Below are 23,029 nucleotides of genomic sequence, written 5' to 3'. Positions count from 1 at the left end.
TAGGACAAAATTGATTTATTTGTGTTAAATCTTTAAAAACACAAATATGCATAGTGTTCTGTCATGTGGCAAATGAATCATGTGACAATCAAAATAATGCCTTGTTAAACACACTTAAAGTCACAAAATGCAAAAATGTTCAAGACTGTGTAAAAAAGCAAAGGGCCGCAAAGTTATCGTGTGTACACCGTGGAAGTCGACTTAAGAGCACAAATCTACCATGTGGCGTTTTCACAGTCAAAGGCGCGATGGCCATGTTTTAACTGTAACTCAATAATACATGCATCATAAACATGCGGCTGGCATGGCAAACAAAAAGAAAGAAGAAGAAGAAGAAGAATCAACACTCCATAGAAGCTAGAATAGTTATATGTTTTGACAATAAAAACATAAGCAGCTCTCTCTATTGTAGCTCATTCTCATCTCAATGATATATCCAGACACCATTTTGATTGCTTTGTGAGTCTTTCTCTCCTCATGGCTATAGTTTAATAATTCCCTTTCTCCTCCTGGGGCCTCGGCGCAGCTCAAGGCCTGCTCTTCGCTGCGGGTTTATCCATTATGTTGAGCACATCGTCCAGGATGGATGGGCCCAGATCGAGTTCGAGGGAGAGGAATGACCCCGTGATCTGGGCGAGGGAATCCTGCGATGTGCTCTTCTCCTTGGAAAACTCAAACTCAAAATCACAGATGCGGCCCTCCTCCACACCACTGTCTCTGTCCACCCACTCACCATTGCACTTTGAGAGCTCCTGCTTGAAGCCCATGGTAATGTCATTGTTAAAGTGTCCGTAACCATTGCAGTTGCCGTTCCCGTTGAGACTCCTGCTGCCATTGTAGATCTTGTTTTGGTAGTCCCCTTTGCCAGTGAAGCTGTCAAAGCTGTCGGTGCTTGTGTTGCTGTTCAGGCTTCCGTTAGCTTTGAAGGTGCTGTTGCTGTGACCGGTGATGTAATAGGACGATGGCTTTTCAAATCTGGTGTCACTCTTGTTTATTTTGTTGGCTTTGGCAACTGCCTTGGCGGTGGACTTGTCTGTGTTTTCCAGCAGATCCAAGAGGACGTCAGGCTTCAACTGGATATCTGCAGAGGGAGACGAAGGCTCGCTGCCGAAGACGTCCATGGAGCGCAACAGAGCGTCCATCTGCAGGATCTCTACCTCCTCTGTGCTGTCAGGTTTCATGGTAGCTGTAGGTCCAATGATGTCCTCCAGTGGCTCTGGGGGCATGGAGAACACAGTGGAGGAGATCATAGGAAGGGTAAGTGCCTGGCAGCCACCAATAGTTGGGAGAGAGATGGCGTTCTTTAGCACCGGAGAGGGTGTTTCGGCAAAGGAAGCATCACCAGTGCTGTTAGCTCTGAGAAACTCACTTTGGGCACCATACTGAGGGTGGACCTCTCCCTTCCCAGGTAGCAGTTCATACTTCCCCTGGAGGAATGACATGTCACCGAAGGCATCTCTCTCTCCACCCTTGCCAATGTGGATGGTGTGGCGGAAGTCCCCAAGCGGTGGACTGATCATGTCTGGGGACAAAATATCTCTGAGGCGACATTTCTTTCCCTTCTTGCTGTTGTTTGGCTTCAGGTATATTGGTGCTTTCGCTGGCATGGCTGTAACTGAAGAGATCTCAGATGTGCAGGATAGAAAAGTCGGAAGTGCTTTATAAGTTCTGGACGTTACAGTTCCCCTGGGGAAGAGCTCCAGTTACATTCTCAGTAACCAGTCATGCAGGACTCCAAAAATAATCTCAGCAATTGCAGCATCGATCAGGAAATGGGATTCCAAGCAGGACTGTAGACGTCCGGCGTTGTTGAAAGGTCGAATGGCAACTGTCCTGAAATCAGAGACAAATAGAAAATATATCAGCATCTTTTTTAAAAACACGGACTCAGCACTGACAAATTCCCTGAAGGTTATTTTGATGAGTCTTTCTACTGTCCTGCCTTCCAGAAAAAGAAATTCAGTCACCAAGTCCCACAAATAAACTCCGGATCTAGCAAGAAAAAATATCCTCATCTTGCATCTGGCAAGCTTAGAAACCAAAGCAGAGGAAGATGAGGCCTGGGTCGAAGGCGTTCTGCTGCTCTATTCACATTTCCACACATGAGCCTCCTTTGGCCTCTGCAGCTCTGGATGTGCTAATGTGGAACAGCTGGACCTCAGATTGGGAGAGGGGAAGCAAAGCGGGACTTTAGTAGGATCAGAGCAGGGCAGCCTGTTTTAGAAGCGAGCTACTGCTCAGACACGCACAGATAGAGATAGAAGGAGATGGGGGAGAAAGAGGGGAGGAAGGGCGGGTTTTAGGGGGGATTGCACGAGGGAGCTAGAGTGAGGGATTACGAAGCAAGTGGATCTCAAGAAAGAAGGTGATGGAGAATGTGAATTGATTTGATGGGCAGAGGGTCGGCTTTGAGTTTAATAAAGGGCTGAGATACAAGCAAGGGTGCACAATGCATCGGGGTGGATAAACATTATTCAGGAGTATTGGATTTGATAGAAAAGGTGCCTAATTGCATTGAGCTTTTCCATTACAACCCGGGCAAGAATGTCAGCACGTTGGCAGCCAGCTTAGTGTAGGATGAACTCAGTAGAGAGAGGAGAGAACCGCTCTGACCGTTTGAAATGACATAGCAACCGGGGAGAAAAGGAAAAACACTTGGTGGAGGAAGGGAGTTGACAGGGTGTGTGTGTGTGTGTGTGTGTGTGTGTGTGTGTGTGTGTGTGTGTGTGTGTGTGTGTGATGGGGGGGGACCAGTGAAGAGAGAGCTTGCCCATTTATAGACATATTTACTTATGAGAGGTCTGTCAGCAGTGACCGTCTGACAGAGAGCACCGCCGCACAGAAAGCGCCTGGGCGGTCAAGTCCGCAGCAAAAAGGTTTCAGAGAAAACATCCACATTCCTGCTGCAACCGACCCCGTGGAGACGCACTGCATCAGCCTTATCAGAGACACTTTAAGTAGGCTATGTTTATTCAGCAGGCGCATTAGCGTGGAGCCACAGAGACAGACACTTGCTGCGTATTCGGATCCAAAAAAGCAGGCTGGGAACCACTGCACTGACATCCATTTTGGATTCTTGAGCTTCCAACCTGTTTGCTGAAGTGCCGGAGCACCGGTGCCTGCCATTGCGAGAGCCAGAACTTCAATAAACTGTATGGGATGTGGAGTAGGGGGACGCCATCACGACACAAATAAACCTGTCACCCAGCGAGCACTATGGGGCTATATATAGGCATGACAAACACGGAGGGATGCAGAACATGTGCGAGTGTGTTGAATGGCAAGAGTCCTTGTGTATTCGAGTGCCGGTGTGAGAGCGAGGCGCCTGAGATAGCACTTTTGAATGCACGCCATGTGTGCGAAGGAGTGCGTGTTTGTTTGCTAATAGTGAGGGAGAGAAAGGGAAAGGGGGAGAAGGAGAGAGGGAGGGCGAAGAGGAGTGCTGCAGTGTTTGATGAAGGGGGGCAGGGGGGGATACAGCAAAATCCCTGGCTTGTTTAGTCCCAGCTTTTCTCTTCTTCTTTTTCTCTTCCTCCCACTTATTTTCCCTTGTTGTAGTGTCTCTCCCCTTCCCTGCTGCTTCTTACTCATTTTCTGACCTTGACAGCTGATGCTCAGATGCTGCAGTGGGAAACTGGGCTTGGATTTGAGGGGAGACAAATGCATGCAGCACGCCAAAAAGCTGCTTCCTGTGGGCTCAGGGCGCACATATCCATATCTGTGTTAACTTTTTCCTAAGAATAGAAGGTCACTGCTGCACGGCTGGCTGAAACACTCCAGACCTATTGATTATTGGCTGCCCTGATGAAGTTGGAACAATCCGCCTGGTTTGTTTGGACCGTCTGCTCTCCAGTGGCACAAAGCTCATGCATTATAATAGATGGTAATGTTGGCTGGAGTCAATAGTATGGACAGAACTTGTGGAAAATCCTCTAGAAGAATCCAACTCCGGGGGACATCTGCTGTGCATCCTCAAGGTCAACGCTCGTGGCCCGTGAGAAGTCAGCTGGTACGGTGAAAGCCTGGAGGTCTGACCTTCACGTCAGCCGTCCTGCTGGTGGCTCAGTTTGGCTTCTATGACAAACATGACTGGAATTCCAAAGGCTGAGAGGAAAGCATGAAGAAAACAATATCCTCATGTCTACCAGTATGAGGGTTATGTTAATGAAGGCTCATGGAAATTAACATTGATTTGAGTATATGTGGAGAATCTCAAGAGTCATAGTGATGTTAGTTAAGCTTCTGTTGGACCAAAAGGAAATTAATCAATTACAAGGGCTCATGATGCCCCAAGACGACTGACCCAATCAATCCTTTTGTGTCTCTGCAGGCTGTAAATAGTGAAGCAGGTGTATTCTGGTATATCTCAAAGCCAAGGCCAGATTTGCACCCTCCTTTTGGAACTGCTCCAAATAAAAGGCGGTGTGGCACGCGTTGACGGGTACGAGGCTCAGCGGCGCCAGCCTTCGCAGAATGCGGTCGCGGGTTTCATTTACACCTCCGGGGAAGTGCGGATCCGATGGCACCTTCCTTTCAGAAGTGCTTGCCTGAGCAGCCATCCAGTCATAATGGGAGCTGCAGGGATAAAGCCACTGTGTCATTGGGTCAGCAAGAGCTATCTGTCTGGGCATGAAGTGATCTGGAGCCACTCCAGCCTCTTTAAAAATGGAGCTTTGCCTCATCAGCTCGTGCTCAGAGGGTTAGTTATAAGCGAGGGGGCAGCAGAAGGAAGGTGATGAAAGTTTGGAGCAGATAAATGCGGGGTTGGCATCTGGTAATTAAAGTGACGGCTCGTGATTTGTCTGGGTATTTCTGGACACCTCAAAGTCACGTGCGATAGATGTGGGTCACTGTATTCTTAGAGGAAGTGTCACCGAACAAATGATGCTCTGCAGTTTACAGTAAACTGCTCCAAAGCCGGAGATGAGCGATGGACAGCGAGAGCAGCTGTTCAGAAAATGACCTGCATTCGACTTCCTCATTCTTTGGAATAGAAACCGTGCATCCTCTAAATATTCCTCCCGTGATGGGACCACTGCGCTGACATTTCACATCAGTGCCGCTGAAAAAATAGCATGCTCTTCTGCGCTTGTGTCATCGTTGTGGTCAGTGTAACATCATCATCCCCTCACTGTGTCTTCAAAGCAACTTCATGGAAGTTTGAAGTTTCGAAATACTCCTCTGACATCTAACCACGGCCTTGACTTCTGTCACGCCTTTGAATAGCAGAAAGACCCTCTCTTTGGGGCTGTTATAAAAAGCACATACCACAGAGGGTAATGGTAGCCTTACAGAATAGGCCGAGCTGTTTGTTTCATAAAAAAAAAAAGAAAGAAAGAAAGAAAGAAAGAAAAACCTCAATTATAGGCAAAGGCCTAACTTTCGGGGGCCTGGTGGCGGTGCCGGGACCAGGGCGAATAGCAGGGTGGAGTATTTGTTCTGTCTTTCTTTCTCGCTCTCCTCGTGTGCCACCCGCAAGCATGGCCGGCACTTGCCACAGTTATCCTTGGCAGCGATGAGCAGGAAAGCGAATGAAAGCGCATGGAACATGAAGGGAATGTCAACATATACTGGCAAAACAACAACAAAAAAAAACTCCTTTCCTTCCCCAGAGAGGTAAAAGCAAAGCCAGCTCTGCATTTTTTTTTTTCAGATGGACATGCCTTAAATGTGTAGCTGGACTAAAAATGTCTCCCTTGGAAAGCGGGGAAGATATCATGTTGCTCCTAACAGCTCAGATCTTGTGTTACATGTAGAGCGTCTGTGAGACACAAGCTGAACTTACAACGCATGCTTCCGCACGTTTCACTGTTACTAAGCAATATCATATTCTGGTCTAGACATCCACAAAGAACCCGGACACCACCGTGACAGTGTGCAGACCGCAGCAGCATCAACCAACCTGCTATTTCACATTACCGTAGCACATCTCTGATCTCACTCACCTCAGATATTCTGAAGAGATCTTGATCCTTCCCAGGTATCGCTGGTGCTCTCCTGAATGCTGCAGCCTCAGGTTGATGTGTGTGTGTGTCAGTGGGTGTGTGTGTGTGTGTTCAGTGGCTGCTGTTCTGCTCCTGTGGCATCTTGACACTGCTCTGCCTCGGGGCTGCACTTCTGTCGACTGGGACGTCTGCCGGACAGCTGTTTTGGAATTGCACTCCGGCTCCTATTCAAGTCAAGTCTCCTCCTACGCCTCCCCTCAACTCCCCCCTCCTTCTTCCTCTCTCTCTCTCTCCCTCTCTTTCCCTCTCTCTCGCTCTCTCTCTCTCTCTCTCTCTCTAGCGGCACCTGTGCATGTCTGTCCTCTCTCTCTCTCTCTCTCTCTCCTTACCCAGAGCTGGGATTTTTTTAAGGCAGCTCTGTGGTGTTTTGAGGATCCTCCTTGCTTCCTGCGCCTTGGTGGAGCTGCGGTGACGAGTGATCACAAGCTCCGGCTCGAAAAAATGAGCACGACGCGACTCATGGGATGTCTGGCTGTCTCTCCACTTCTAAAACAGTCCATGATATGTTCACTAATGTGTGCTCTCTCTCTCTCCCTCATCTGCTCCGCTGCCTCACCCTGTCTGACTTTTTGCGGCCGCCCAAATCTGATAAGAGCTATTCTGTAAATGCAGCCGGCAGACACTTGACTCGACTCTTCCTGTCTGTCTTTTAAGCCTCTCCTCTCCATCCTTATCTGTCTATCACGCATGCACACCCACCCTTTAATTATTTCGCCTCTTCAAAACTGCCTGACTCTGTTCATTTTGTGCACCGGTCTTTATTTGCCGAAGCTGCAGCCGGGGCGACACTGTGTGACTAATTGTTGCAGAATACTGCAGCACTGCAGCACATGCAGGGGACGCCTAAAGAAAATGACTGACGGACAGCACGTGGGTTGAGCTGCAGTGAAAAACAGACCTCCTGAGAATTGCGTTTCTCTGTATGATTCAAATTTAAAGACAGAGACACATTTCTAACCTGGTGCCATCAAGTCAAGGACATAGCAAACCTCGCTGGTGCACGCATTTTGGTTCTATTCCTATGTAGTTAAAAAAATCCTGTCACCTTGGTAACCGGTGCAGCTCAGAGGTGATGTCACATGCTGCTGTGTAGTTGCCCCCCAAAAGAGACCCAGTGGGGGGGGGAGCATAGGAGAGGTGTGTGTTTCTGCCTGTACAGTGGATTACAAAGGGGCAAAGACGACACATGTGGGGGGAGGGGTGCTTGTATTTCAAATCGATGTGCGTGTGCGTATGTGTGTCTGCGCTTTAAGAAAAGGGGTGAATGCATGTCCTCACAAGCTGCAGCCGTACCTAGCAATAATCCTGCCTTGTCGGTCATATGAGGCAGCACATCCCTCTGCAAACACCTCAAATTCTCACTTCTCCTTCCTTCTAAATCTGGCCCGGGGAGCTCACCCTCCTTAATCTGCTTTTCCCCCGCTGCTATATTTCATGTCATGGATGCACCACTGTAATAACTAGCCGTACGAGATGCTTTGCAATGTCTTTGCACTTAAATGAATGAATGCAGTGGTTGTGTGTGTTTGTGGACAGCTCACGCTGCTGAGACACCCTCTATTTAACTTGCACGGGCGTTATTTAGCACCGGCTAAACAGCAGTTGTGAATGGAGCCCTCTTAGCATGGTGTTGTTGTGTCGCCTCGGGGTGATGTCATCGCGGCGTCCATGTGGCCGGCACATGATCTGTAAGTAGAACACACAACACTGTCTTCTCATTAAGGAGGACCATTGCAACCATGGAAACTCCAGAGATACGGCTGGAAAAGGGAAGTTTATGTACTTTCCCTCCTGAAAGATAAATTGCCCGATGGTAGAGGGATGGGAAATTCTGCGAGTGAAGAAGTCGTAATTACTTTATAAACGCTTAATCAATCTTTTAATTTACTCATTCACAAGGGTAATGCACATTAATCATCTCTCTAAGTGTGTCAGTGTTAGCCAGCTGGCTGCAGTCCATTGGCAAGACATTCTAAAACAGAATAGGTCTTTTGAGTTGTTAAAGTAAGACACACACAGGTGTAACTACCAACATTAACAATGGCTCTGTCAGTGACCTAGTAAACTATGTCAGTTTGAAGGCATGAGCCAGTGTGCAACATACCATAACCATGAAACTGGTGCAGCTAAATGGAATCCAGCCATTATATATCTTGCTTACTTTCACCTGTGTTTCCTTACTTACTGTTAAGTCAAAATGGCATATGTAATATCAAAGTGAGGGAGGGAAAAATTCTGATGGTAATATTCATACTGCTGCTATATTCCACTAATATCGTGTCAGCATGAGAAGGCCAAATCTCAATCTGCTGTTATCTGACAAACCGTTATCACTTCACTGCTTCCTAATGATCAGCAAATGAAAAGACAGTGGATAGTGAAAATCTGGAGGGACATAAAACCATTTTTTAATGCAAAATAACATATTTGACAACCTTTTAGCTTTTGTTAGACAACAGCTAACATTAGCATTCAGCCGCTTCCTAGCTAACTTCACCGATAGTTTTGCTGATACAATGATACTGGATACTTTTATTTGAGCCTGGAAGTGAAACACACTGAATGTTATCAAACAGTAATGTTAGGAAAAAGTTTAACGTGAACGTTAGCTTACAGGAATCAAATACGGTGTTTTACCTTAAAATTTAGCCAGATGTGCCTCCAAATTTTCACTCTCCATCACCCTTTGCAGTTGCAGAACAGTAAAGAAAAAGAAAAGTGAGAGAAGAGCGAAAGAGAGATAAAATTAAAATAATTTGTCGGATTCAGAACCTGGCACACATCGACACAACATTATAACCGCATTCAAGCTTCCCATCCTGAGCGTGGCCAGGGGGAGATGGCCGCCATTTGAATATAGTCTGTTGGAATATTTAAAGGGCCAGTTGTAACCTGACGCTCATTTTGCCTGGTAGCTTCATCGGAGTTGTTCAAGTGAGTTTATAAAGCTTGTTTAAAGGTGCTATAGATACGTTAAGTTTACTCTCTGAAATGACATCAGTGGTTATTTCTTCAACTCTGGTGATTATATTTTGTCAATTTTAAACAAAAAATCTTATCTAAGTCTAAATCTAAGTGTTTTTACTTGTTACTATTTGCAGATATGTTGGCTCCCACAGACTCCTCACAGCCCTGTGTGGAGCAAAGCAATGGTGTTTTTATTTGGCGACGTTGTGAATGTGGTTTTACTCACTTTCTAATAAGTCGTTAAGTCTGTAGTTACATGTTGGTAAGTAAATAACATATAAACGTACACATTTCACTTTTTAATTAGCCATAAAAGACTGTACCATGTCTGTTAGGTCGGGTTAGGTTGAAGGTAATACACCAGACAAACAGATTATTTTCAGCCCAGCAGACCTGGCATGTTAGTGATCCATAAAGGCTTAATAAAGGATTTTAAGTCACGGCTCACAACTGACATTAGTTCAAAACATGTGCCTTTTTACAGTCACCACTGAAGTGAATGAGGTTTTTTTTCCTCACCAAACTCAAGACACTAGCACAAGCTGTATGCTGTGTTCAGCTGAATATCGAAGTATTTGCCAGGAATATGCGTGTCATCTTATTTTTGTTTTTCCTCACATGTTGCTTTTTGGGAGAAATGACACTCGTTTTTTTTTTTTTTTTTTTACATTTTTTTTTTATATATATTCCAGTTCAAGACTCATTTGCCTTGGCCTGCTTGGGCCCACGTCTCTGCCGTTTACACAAGGAGAGCTTTCTGTCTGAGGTGTCCTGTCTAAACTGTTCCACTGAGGTTACTTTTCTCCAACGGACACATCACGTGCCGATCTTGGGTCAGGTAAACAAGCCTGTCCTTGTCTACTAAAGTAACTGAGAAAAACAGGATTTAAAGAAGCAGGTCGCTCTTGCCTGCTGTAGCTCGCGAGGTGTAATGAGCGTCTGCAGTAAGCGTTGTTGATGACTTTCTCCCCTCTCACAGATTCAGTTCTAATCTAATGTTATCACCTCACTGGGTTGACACATCAGCCGACTTCGCCCTTCCTCCTCCAGCTGCTGTGATGCATGTGTTCACACCCATTATGGAGTAAGCTACATCATTATCACTTGCCATACTGAAGTGGCCCAAGTGAGTGAGGTGAGGAATCTGAAAAACTAGCACGAAGCTCGACTATAGATTGTCTTTTAAAAATGTTGCTGCTCCTACTGCTGGATTTTAGTGCAGTTATTTCAAACTGGTGACAGTCTGATGGCAGTTTGCCCAGAGTTTTATGTACTGTAATCAATCTAGCGCATGATCAAGATAGAAAGATGGGGAGTATTTGTAAAAATGTGCGGACACAGTGTAACGTCAGCTTGTGAATTCTCATTTTTATGATTTAATCTGAGGTGGGTATTGAAAAGGTTAGTGTAAGTAACTCCACAGAGAACTCTGAAATAATAAAGATATATGTAGCAATAACAACAACATTCCTCCCTACAACTCAGGAGGAGTTTCAGTGGCATTTCTCAACATTTTTCACCGTTTTCATAACATTGAAATGAACAAAATGCTCAATGTACATTGTTAACAGTTTGAGACTTGACGCCACATGTTGACAGCCTCGTCCATAACTGCCCCCTTTACAGTCTTATCAAAGCTCTCTCTTCAGGGTCGCACTATTTCACTGTAGGTCCACATGTGCACATTTATTTTCGTCCTGACAGTAAACATTTCACAATGTTCCCAGCCCCACAGGCAGCACACAGGGAGGGAACCGATCCTGAGGGCACTGGCCAATGTTCTGAGTGCGGGAGATGTGCAGTCGAGCGGAGGGAGGGAGGGAAGAAGGGATTGTGGGTAGTCTAAACACTGTCTTGCTCTGTGGCCGTATCCCAAAATGTTTTTTTGTGTGTATGCACGGGCGATGCACCATCCTGAATTACAGCAGACCACACACACCAGAGGTAGCACCTCAGCTTTTGTACCTATTTTAGCAACTGGACAATCTTGGCGTGAGGTGAAAAGTGGAGTTCAAAAGCGAGGACAGCAAGTGGTCAGGATTTGGAATGCTAGTATTCAATGTTGGACATAGCCATCAGATAAAAATAACAAAATAACGATACCACTGTGTGGAAATACTTTGTTACAGGTTACGATTCTTGTATTCAAAATGTACTTTAAAAAACACTGTACATTACTTGCCCCACTGGAAACATAAGTGACTAGCTAGTAAACAATGATCTGTAGTAACTAAAGCGCCAGATATATTCCCAAGGAAGGAGTTGGTGAAAACCAAAACAGCCCTAAAAAGACAGTAAATTAGACACATGACTCCAAACGGTGCTAACGTTGCTCAAGTAGCTGTCTGCGAACACATTTGCACCGACAAAGGTCAATGTTGTGTTCACGGCTTGTTTCACACTCCCTTAGTGGCCAGAAAATCATTGCCGTTTTAAACAAACTGACATTGACAAATCTTTATAAACAAGGCAGATATACCAACCATAGCACTTTACCAATAGTGGCTTCAAAAGACCACAATGCATTGCAGCCACAGTCACGCCTCATTTGGAGTAAGGGGCACTCTTCACTCTTGTTAAAGGGAATACTTGCCAACACCCACTCATTAATGTTGTTGCTCACTATCTGCACTGCTACGCCTCTCGCGGTTGTGACGTCCACGTTTAAACCACATTTGATTGCAGCGAATAGAGGCATGCTCTCTGGGAAATGGAAACAGTCAAACAGGGAAAATACAAGAAAATGTAAATTAAAGTTACACTTCATCACATGATATCTCCTGGAATGCATTAACCATCTCACATTGACGATGGTGTAAGAGTTTCTGAGGTGGATTTTCCCCTAACCCCGGAGAGACAAACTCTCGTACAGTACACTATCTGACCACATCTACGCTGGTGTGTCCACGTCTGGCTCACATCCTTGGAAAGAGAGCAAGTGATACATCATTTGGTAAGTAGTGAGTCTTCCCACTGGAATTCCAATAGCTGTGCCACAGGCCCAAACTCTTGCAATCAGCTTGCGGTAGTCCATTTCCACCAGCCTACATCCTGCTCCGTCCACAACCAAAGCGTTATTATGTCCATGAGAACTGGCAGGTTGCCCTTGCCTGTATCATGAGGGGTGAGCGGAGTAGGATACCAGCTGGAGTCATGCTGAGGCCAGCTGGAGGCCTGGACCCGCGCTGTGTTCACATCATTGGCTGAGAGGAAGATATTAGCAACAGCAGCAGTCATAGATGTCTCACATTGTGCTGGTGGAGATCTTTAGATACCTTGAGGGACACGACGTACTGTGCAGTTCTTTGTGTCTGTTCCTCATCAGAAATAAGTTTCAGGCTTTGAGAACAGGCTCCACCAATTTGGAATTTGGAGAATGTTCACAGCCGTGGTTATATAATGATTTGCATGTAAGGATATGATGTGCGTCAAGCTGATGTTTGGATGCAATTATCAAGCAGTGACCCAGACAGTAAAGATTTCAACTGGTCACATGGGGAAGGGGAACATTTTTCAGCATTCCTCGTGAGATACTGAGTGAATGGCTGCTCAGTTGTACTTCTGAACCTGGTGTATATTACATGGCCATGGCATGACACATTTGGGAGGGTGCTGACCTCGACTGAAACCCATCACTGTCAGGTTACCTCCAATCTGATCGAATGATTACTTCCTGTTTTTCTCCATGCCTATTTGGATGTCCTTTGGGAATACATGTGTCGCTCCAGTTTGGTTTATGAAAGTCTTATCTGTTGGTTCAGTAAATAACATTCCAGCGGCTGAAGAGAAAGGTTTCTGTTTGTAGCTGGCACTTTAAATCTTCTTGTGTCCTTTCAAAGAATCACACTTTGTTGTTGCTGGAAGCATGAGCAGGAGAGAAGAATCCTAAATCGCTGACACAAAGTTATTTCTTTTGATTTCAAATCATTAAATTGATCATGCTGATGATGATGATAATAATAATAATAATAATAATAATAATAATAATAATAATGAGTATTTATGATCCCTGTGTTTTGCAGCACTCATTATTAGAGAGTGTGCGTTGGCTACTTTTCACCAGCTTTAGATAGAAGTATGTGTGGTTTTAGTTCCACCAACAGCAATGTGCTTTGTAACATCTGGTGAGATTATCTCCAAAAGCTTCAGTTCATTGGACGTGTTGGAGGTTTCCAGCTGTCGAACTAAAAACACTTTGATTGAGAGTTGATTGCGTTCATGCTTCTTATTAAATTGCTTAATTGTGTAATTTGAAATAAGAAACGCATTCCTGAGGATTTCTCGGGAATTGTTGCTCATTGTAGTGGCAGCTCCATGTATGGCACGCAGCCCACAGTAAAGTTCCAAAACAGTGTTGAGCACGGAAAGGCAGAAAGGCAGACACAGGAAGATTTGAGCCAGGTTTCTTAAAGATACACAGACACCATCTGCTGTGCTTTTTAGCGCAACAGTTTTGATTTGAGAATTTAATTCTTTCAAACAGTGAATGCAACTCTTATCTCTCCTGAATGGATCCAATCAATCTCTGTCTTCTGCTGTTCTTTTCTTCCAGAGGATATCAGATAAAACCTTTTGGCAGGCTGACAATGAACATCATGGTTGCATGCTGTCAGCGTTCTGACTCCATCTAACTCCATTGGTGCTGCTAAAAATTAACAATCTAATTTCTTTATCTAGTTTTGTTTTTGGTGAAATGGCTCAATGTTGTTTTCTATATCAGAGTCCGAGGGACCCATGCTGCATGTTTCTACATCTACAAAAGTGTAGCCAGACTAGCTTTGCTTAATTAATGAGCATCTAGTCTAATGAACTCTGTTCAAAAGTGAGGAAGTGCACCTCACCAATACTGGTTTATTTCATATTCATTAGCTTAGCATTAATAATCTGTCATAAACATTTTCAAAGCAACAAACAAGTTAAGGTTTAAACAGGTTATTATTGTTTGGAAACACAATGACACCAGACAACCACTGAACATACAATTAGGAAATGGCACACTAATTATTTGTTGTCTCCTTTGTGGTTTGATTAAACAAGAAATTCATCCTGGCCCACTGACCTCCCTCCCTCTCTCTGGTCGTCCAGCGGACTATCAGGGCACCCCGGGGTGTGTGAATAAGGGAGGACAGCTGAGAACAGGCATTCAGCCATGGGCACAGGCACCACCAATCTCCCCGCCTCTTGGCTTCCAGTGGCCTACCAGTGCCATGAGAATGTCCGTCAGATGTATTCAGTCTTTTCGATGGGAAGATGGTTCAAGCCAGTCAGAGGAAGAGCAGGGGGGGGGTCTTACAAGAGGTTAGATGGGATCCGTAAAAACGCAAGTGAGACAGTAAACAAACAGCACAGGTCGTAAAACCAAAATAATGAGCGAAAAGATGAAAAAGATGAGGCTAACTGCAGATTTGGATCAACATTTTCTCTTTATTTTGTCAGTACAAGTGACCACTTTCATATTAAATACTATTAAAAATATGTATTAGAGTGTCTTTGAGTCACCTTCACACAGTAAGACAGACGCCAAAAGAGGGAGCTGAGAGAGAGATGGACAAAGGGCAAAATTCTGAAACAGTTTTTATTTGGATAAGTAAATAAATCTGTTGGCTGATGGCCTGGCAATTTCAATAAGAGGAGCAGCTTGATTCAATTTGCTTATTTCTAAAATGTTTTCCCCGGAACCAAGTTATGTTTAGTAACTTCTCAACTACTCTCTGCCTGACTGTAAAGCTGACACTGTAGTTTAAGTGGTATTATGGTGGTGATCTGTCCAAACCTGTCCACAGAACGGAAGAACACTGCAGGTATTTTAACTTGACACCCCTTCACTTACTGGGTTGATCTAAATGAGGTCCACTGACCCTGACATTCCTCTAAACCTCTGTTCAACTTCACAAACCGATCCTTCACTTTATGTAATTGTAATACATGCCACACACAGTATCACACTCTACATTTCTCAACTCAAACATAGGAATTAGCTCAGAAAAGGATTGTCCGGAGGCCTGTAATAATGGTCTGTTCCTCAGAAAGTCTAGTATGTGTCAAAGACAGAGGGAGCTGCTGCGGGGGCTAGACAAATACCAGGGATACCTCAGGCTTTATTGTATTCAGAGCCAGTGAGCGTGTACAGAAGTATTGAGACACAGAGCGTGTGCGGTGAAACTGAGCGTGTGCAAAAGACAGAGGCACACAAAGGCCACAAAAGAGCTGATCATGTGAAAGGAAGGCCATTTGATAGCTTGGACACCAACCGTGTGTGGCGTCAACACAGAGCCCATCAAAGTGGAACTTGAGTGGAAGCCAAGCCGATAATTAACTGATAAATTAATCTCTCCGGTGAACAAATTGTGGTTTCAAAGTCTTCCAGATGAGGTTAGGTGGGAGCTAATGTTGCCTGTAAGCATTCAATGATCTAGATTAAAGGTTTAGATAATAATACAAAAGAATACCTTAACATCAGGTCAAAGCTGGTTGCAGGCCTACTGAGATCAAGCTAATTATCAGTATGCTGCTGTAATTTAGCAGAATGCATTTGTATTTCCACTGTGAATCTTCATCTGCTGAACAATGCATTTATAAGGCAGCAGTACATTTCACTGAAATGCTGCCAACCACAACTGAATATGTTTATTAGGCTACTGATTAATGCATTTCATTTTTTCAACTCAGAATGATCCACGTTCAACTTCACAAGCTTCTCCTTTTAAGCCAGGCTAGCAACTCTATGGATGGATCTGTCCCTAAACTGATTTTCATTACTCCATCATCAAATTATTCAAACTTTGATTCTGTTCAATACTCTGGATTATGATCTGCTACACTGGATAACATTCCCATCAGCCTAAATCCATGTTAGTATGCTAAAATAAACTAAAAGTAAAATAGACAGAAATAACAAACATGACAGCACAAAATTATAGCTTTGCTTTGTCACAGTGAGCATGTTAGCACTCTAACATTAGCATGTGGCTCAAAGCACTGCTGTGTGTAAAGGAACCTACTGTACAGCCTCGCAGAGCCCCCAGCGTGGCTGTAGACTCTTAGGCTTGTCAAAACACTTTTTATCGTCTCTGCTAAATTTTGACACCAAGTTATTTCCCCTCCTCACCATTAATAAGAAGTACTACTGCTAGAACGCAACGCTTAGTTGGTCCTCCTCTCCCCAGTGAGCTGCTCACAGGCTAAAACAACTCATAAATTAAGTTAACCATAATGGTAGCATGCAGCACTTTAGGCATGGACTCCTTAAACATCAATTAGGATTCAAGGTAATGTTCCTAAACTATAACAGAGCTATTAAGGTTAGATGTAAATGATAGATGCTGACAGTTTGGCTCAAAGAATGTGGCCTACCTCCCAGTTATCCATAAGATGTTGACTTTACTGTGTGTTGTAGTAATTTAAAAAGAAGTCTTAATGATGTTGTGTGTGATATGCACAGGCACTTGCATTGGGATGAAGCTCTTGTTATTGGCATAGCTCTCCTTAACAACCACGTGTCAAGGAGAGCTGATAAGGATCAAACTCAGCTCCAGACTTGTCCTCACTGACTTGTAATCCATCACAGTTTACTACGAAATAAAGGATAATTATTATGTGAGTATAATTCCGTTCATGCAGGTCAGCCAGAAACACTTATTCTTACTTGACAGCGTCGGCTACTATTGGCCATCACTCATCCTCTGAGTCATGATTAGCAGCCACTTTTTAACTTAATCTATTTTACTGGAGCACACTGTAACACAACCTCCTTACCTAACCAGTCAGAAGGGTCAGGGAAGGAGCGCAGAGGGGTAAAATGATGAGACTGAAGTCCAAGATCAGCCCATCAGCTCTCATCTGTGGCATGACGGGCAGCCATATATTTTATCTATCACAATTTACTGCGCTCTAAACCATCCCATCCTCTCTGACTGCCCGCGGTAGCCAGGTCATACAGAGGCTGAGGACAGAAACACACCAGCGCTGTCTGGATCTCCTGATTCCCCCAGAGGACGGATCAAACGGTGATCTACACCTCTCCCATGTGGTATGTATTTGACATGGGGGGCGGGGGGGTGCAAGCTCAATGCTGGTCCCCTCCGCTGTCCCAGACTCAGGGCTAAATCATGTGGGCAGACACATCCGACCTGCCCCATCTGGGCCTGCTTATCTTTTACTCTCTGGAGCCAAGGCTAGCCGTCAGTCACAGCCTTCAGCCGCTGACACAGACAGAAGTGTCTGAGCAGAGATGTGAAGACAAGACGGGGGTGTGTTATGGGAGATGGATGGCGAGGGGATTTCTTTACATCCCTAAGCTGAGATGTGTTGGGTTTGACAGTGTGGGCAATTTAGGTCACCAAACCATAAAGAGGCCTCTACTGTTTGTCATGTAGAATGCACAGTAGAGAAATACAGTAGGCCTTGCTGGCATGTTTCCAGGCCACTAAAGGACAGTAAGTGTCAGTGTGGGAGAGAATAGAGTCGGTAGGAGTGTTTGAGTGGGAGATACAGCAGCGGTTTAAGTTTAATACAGTGTTCGGCGGACGCATTCTTCCACAGTGAGTGTCTGTGTTTGTGCTTCACCAGGTGCCTGGAATGCATCTGCACAAACAGGCAATATTTCACCCATATGGCCCTTTGTGTTGCTGAACGCTGCACATTTAGAGGGTCACAAATGTTAACTCAAGGCCTCCGTAAAACAATACAGCTTTCTGTACGGCTGGAGAATTCCCCAACAGCCTGTCATTACATTGTTTTGAATTTATATTCCCCGGTGGGGCAGTTCGCTGACACATTCAGCAATGGAACAAAGGGAATATTTCACATTTTTTTCAGATTAAACGTCCCTGCCTCGGGGTAGCTAAACATTCATTAGTCACTGAATTAGACTCGATTAGCCCAGCATAATTGTGTGATCAGCAACAGTAACGGCCGAGGAATGTCGGTGTTATCATTAAAAGTGCATTTCACTCCGATGACTGACGCTGTGATTAACAGCTCCACGGGGTGTGTTTATCCGTTTCCAGTACTGCTTGCGTTTTTTTTTTTAACACTCCAGAAATAGCATCACACATTTAATTCATTGCATACCTTATTACTTCCATTTACATGTAAACATTTCCTTGTCCAGAGCAGTTTACGACTGCGGGGAAAAATAGATAAATACTCTCGTGTCACCAGTATTGTATTTCGGCAAACCGGCCAAAAGTAGGACGTGCACGGTTCAGAACAGACACTTGGAGTAAATAAGTCAAATGCTTCAACTGAAAGTTATTTAGCTCATAACAGAAATTGTAGAATAGGAAAACTGGGAATAGTGGAGTAGAATAAGATATACATTTAAAGTTGGTGGTGATCAGGTGGAATATTTTCATTCTCAAACTCAATTTAATTTCTGTGTATGCTTCCACTGCTTTCCCAAATATTTTATAACTCTGAACGGCAGCTGTGTGTGTGAAAAAAAAGAGAGAGAACGAGGGAGAGACAGAGAGCGAGAAAATGAAAAAGAGTAAGAGTATGGGACAGAAATAGTTGAGGGTGTGTAGGCCGGGCTCTGACCACCGGCATGCATGAGGAAGCAGCCTCCATTCCAAAGGCCAGCGGATGGTTTAGAGACACTACAGAGCGCACAGCTCAGCAGCCCACATGCAAGTCCCGCTGGCCTTCCACACCCTCGGCTATTCTGGGCCTCTCTCTGCCACTGTGGTGGCTTTCACTCAGCAACCACACAAATAAAGCCTGAAAGAGAAAAACATGAGAAATTGGAGCTTGAGGCGAGGAGGGGAGGAGATGCATTGTTTACTGTTTGTGTTGTTTTTTTATTACGTCTTGCCATCGTATGGTTTGTGAGCTGATTTATAGGACTGCGGCATCACCAAGACAAAGACATCCGGCTGCAGTTTACAATATGTTGGCCATAGAAACACCAGCACTCCTGTTAGAAAGATAAATATAGTCTATTATAAAGTGGGTTTTCTTTTTGCTGCATTCGCTATCAGTTGTGATAACATACCCACCAAAGTAACTGTCAGGGGAGAGGGTGCAATTGATACTATGAAGTCCAATAGGGCATGAAACCTGATTTGTCAGACAATCAGGCAGGTGATAACCAAATCAATAGTTTGGCTAGATTTCTGTATCTAATCCACTTCATTTAGGGATTAAATCAAATGTGAGCCTATTTGGAAAAACTGTATGCACAATGAAGGTAGGAAGAGTAGGTCAAAGTCGAACCAGAGGGTAAGTCAGTTGTGATTCATGTTCACAATGTTTTGTTTGTTTAAAGTAGACATATTATGCTCATTTCTGGTTTATAATCATATTTTGGGTTACAACTATATCTTAAGTTTACATGCTGTAGTGCACTTTATTCCCCTTCTGTCTGAAATGCATTGTTTTAACTGCTGTCATTTTAAGTCCGCCCCTTTCCTCTGATTGATCTGCTCACACACGCCTGAGCAGGGACCGCTCACCATGTCTGTGGTCGGCTCTGTCGTGTTTTCAGTTTCCAGTTAGCTTCACGTTTACTGTGGAACACTCTGAAGGACAGCAAAGAAACAAAAAAGTCTCCTTTAAAACTTTTTTTCTTCTTAATACTGTAGCATTCCTAGATCTCAGCAATGTCAACAATGTTTTTATAAGGTCAGGTTAAGATGGCCAAACCAAATAAGACCCAAGCTGTAATAATCAAGAATGATCCATTAAGGAAGCACCGCCCAAGTAAAACCTACACTGAGTATTCATACCATAAAGCATTACAAAGGATTCCTTTCCAGTGACTTACAACCTACAAACACTATTTGGCCTTACCTGTATGTGATTCTCACCCATTTAGGCACTTTTTTCTCATCGCTACAAAAATGCACAACTTCCATAACTTCACCATTAAACTGTGTTGAGAGTTATCATAATTTGAGTTATAGCGTCTTCTAAATTGCAGTGATTGGGAATAATGGATTAATTATGAGGTCTGATAATCATGTTCCAAGATGGCACCCAATTCATTCAAATGGAAGTTTTTAGGCCCACTAAGGCATTTTAGGGTCCTTATAGCACAATTTCTGGAGTCCTTTCTAACTCCCTGAAAACATAAATGATATAAAAATAATCTGCTGGTGCCGTTATCCAAGACTTTTATGTCTTTTTTTGGATTTTTTTCATTGTTTCGAGGGCAGCACCAGATTTTTTTTTTCTGCAAAGGCTGGTTGGGGGCCGAATAATGTATTGGTACGCTATGGAATTTGTAATATAGCAAAAAATAATCAAGGCTAGGCCATGACATGTGGCCTTTGAAAGTCAATTCCAAGTGTGACATGATCATTTCTTCTACTGTTTCAGTCAGAACAACAATCTCAGTTTAGAGTAAAAAAAAAAAGCAAACCTCTTACCTTTGTTTTCATGCCTTTGTTTCCCTCATTATAAAGGACAGACAATGGCTGACTGAAGTTCAAGTTTTTCAGCATCCTTGCTGCCAGTGTCAGGGGCGTAAATATAGACAGCGCAGGCAGTGTGGTCATGCTGGGGCACGCGGGGTGTCGGATGGGCCAGAGAGAGAGTGGGCCCTCCAACAATGACAACAGCCCCTTTAGAGAAGGTAGGTTTGCCTTCTGCTGGCACACAGCCACCTGCTGAGCAGCAGGAGAGAAACACCAACGTTACCCCCATCACTGGTAGTGTCATGTGCAGTATCTGAGATGTTCCACAAGACAATGAATGGATCTATTTTATCATATATCATACTTACTATATATATATATATATATAGCCACTTCTGGACCAGAGTATAACCCTCATAACTACAAAGTACGCTTGTCCGTTCTTGGAGTGACTTTTAGTGTGTCACGTTTTAGAAATAACGCAAAGATTTCCTCCTCTCCCCCGTAAGGCCTCACTGGCTTCAGACAATACAAGCCTGTGCTGGAGCATTTTATTGTGTCACGGACAATAAAGCATCTTCTCAACCTCCTACAGGACTTTTTGTAACTTGGTGACACAAGCCCTCTGCAGTTTGCCTCATTACAATGACTTCATCTTTGTCTGTTCTGAAGAGGCCGATCAGCTCCGCTTACACACAAGTTCACAATAATTCACCATCTGAACTGTACCTGCGACTCCCATCGGGGACTGCATTAAAACCCATGGATTCTGTGACATATTATGGCCTGTTTTTAAAAAAGATGGAACCCTATATGTTCTTAGGTGTATTTCTCCCTTGTTGTGAATTCACTTTTATATGCTGTCCTATACTCACTGTTCCCCCTTTGAGAAATCATTAAACATTGATCAAAAGAAAAATGAAGAAAGAGAAAACTAATTCAGCTGCTCTTTGAAGCTGATGGATGTTCTACAATGACGTCCCCTGGGGCTACAGACACTGAACCGTTGTTATATATTATGTATTATTTTATATATCTTGGTTGGAAGGTGTCAGGACCGGCTCTTGGCCTTGGTCATATAGGCGATTGCCAAGAGCACTACATGGACATCTCAGGTCAGAGAGAGAGAGAGAAAGAGTGACAGGACTGACAGTCAAGCGGCAGGTTATAGCCTATTTATTTTTATATTTCATTTTGTCATAATGAAAAGTTCAGAGACTTCAGGTGCGCAATCAACATGTTAGCAGGTATTTCTCATGTGTTAGCATGATGACATTAGCTCAAAGCACTGTTGTCTATGCATAAGAACAGACTCATAGAGCCACTAGCATGATTAGGCTTGTTTTGTGTTTGCCTGCTAATATGCTAGGACAGGTTGAACATTGGGAACATTATACATTATACATTATACTACTACACTGTCTTTGTGAAGGTGTTAGCATGCTGGCGATTCGCTTAAAACACTGTTCTCTGTGTCTAAGAACAGCCTCATAGAGCCACTAGCTTTTTAAAACTTGCTTTATGTTAGCAGGCTAACACACTTGACTAGGTCTAGGCCAGCCTACAGAGGCTAAACTAGCATGTTTTAGCTTGTTTTATTTGCATTTGAGACAGGTTTTTTTCAAAGAGAAAAACTCTACACCTTTCCATCTTCTGTCTTTTCTAGCATTCATATAATAGCTAAATATACTGGTTATACTTGTTTCAACAAACTGTTCACATTTTTCTTCAATGAATATGTTTTTGAACATATGTGGAGTCTTTTTCTGGCAGTCGATAACATCTAATTATCTTGTTCTGGTCTACCTGTGGGGAGCAGACATAATGTAACGACACAGATAGACATGACTCAGGCTTTCCTCACCTCCACACACTCAGATGCAGACTGGGTAATGTGTCTGGAGCTGTCGACATTAAGCTCAGACTGTGTTTAGGAGCAGATTATCTTGATCTGTGGCTTATTCTGGCCCTTAACCACAAAGAGTTGTTGTGTCTTGGTCAAGGCAGAAACTCATCTGGTCCGTAGTACAATATAGAATCTGCTGAGGATGACTTTGAGCAACATCTCTCCTTGTAATGTATCCTGTCAGAAGACAACCCTGTGCTGCTCACCCACCTCATCCCCTCAGGAGGGCCTGAATACTAGTTCTTTAGGCGCCACCTGCTGGCCATTGTATTGCCTGCAGCTAAAAAGTGTTTAATTCAGAATCAGTGATTTATACAACATTATGTAATGCTGAACTATTTTAATGAGAAAGGAGGTCACATTTATCCACAAATTAGAATTAACTTGTGACAGTTTTATGCTCAAACTAAAGCTCATATATCTTGTAGAAGCTAAATAATTTAAATTTGAGTGTTTACTTTGTGGAGGAAAGAACACTGGATCAAAGTTCAAGGAACATGTTGCGCTATTTCATGTTTTGTTAGGGAACTGTGTGTTGTTACCAGCTATTCTGTCCTTTTGGGGGAAAAAAAGGTGAATTCCTCCCTCTCAAAAAAAAAAAAAAAAAAAAAAAAAAAATCAGCCACATTTGTTGGAGATGGGTGAAGCGATGTGTATCTGCTCCTGGGAGGAATGCAAACTGTCTGATGGCATGACTAATTGTGTCCTTGAGTCACTGCCAAGGAGGACAGAAAGGAAGGAAGAGATCATTAGACCACAGAGTCAAAGGTCACACAAAGGTCTCCGATGTAACG

The 23,029-nt window shown here is 43.8% G+C and overlaps 1 protein-coding gene across 1 annotated transcript; it reads right to left on the bottom strand.

The window, feature by feature from the left end:
- cdc42ep3 (CDC42 effector protein (Rho GTPase binding) 3) lies at nt 1-22,412 on the bottom strand. Its single transcript, XM_037123454.1, has 4 exons — nt 22,194-22,412; nt 20,342-20,581; nt 5,946-7,691; nt 1-1,833 (listed from the first exon to the last, which is right to left on the bottom strand). The coding sequence occupies exon 4, from the start codon at nt 1,605-1,607 to the stop codon at nt 528-530; it is 1,080 nt and encodes a 359-aa protein (XP_036979349.1). The 5' UTR covers nt 1,608-1,833; nt 5,946-7,691; nt 20,342-20,581; nt 22,194-22,412; the 3' UTR covers nt 1-527.
- Nucleotides 22,413-23,029: the final 617 nt, after the last annotated feature.

The sequence above is a fragment of the Acanthopagrus latus genome, chromosome 15 (assembly GCF_904848185.1).
Source record: "Acanthopagrus latus isolate v.2019 chromosome 15, fAcaLat1.1, whole genome shotgun sequence".
NCBI lineage: Eukaryota > Metazoa > Chordata > Actinopteri > Spariformes > Sparidae > Acanthopagrus > Acanthopagrus latus.
Note: the sequence above shows the minus strand (reverse complement) of the source record. Positions and strands in the feature narration are given on the sequence as shown.

Excerpts from the sequence above, each read along its gene's own strand:
- cdc42ep3 (XM_037123454.1), bottom strand. The coding sequence starts at position 1,607 with ATGCCAGCGAAAGCACCAATATACCTGAAGCCAAACAACAGCAAGAAG.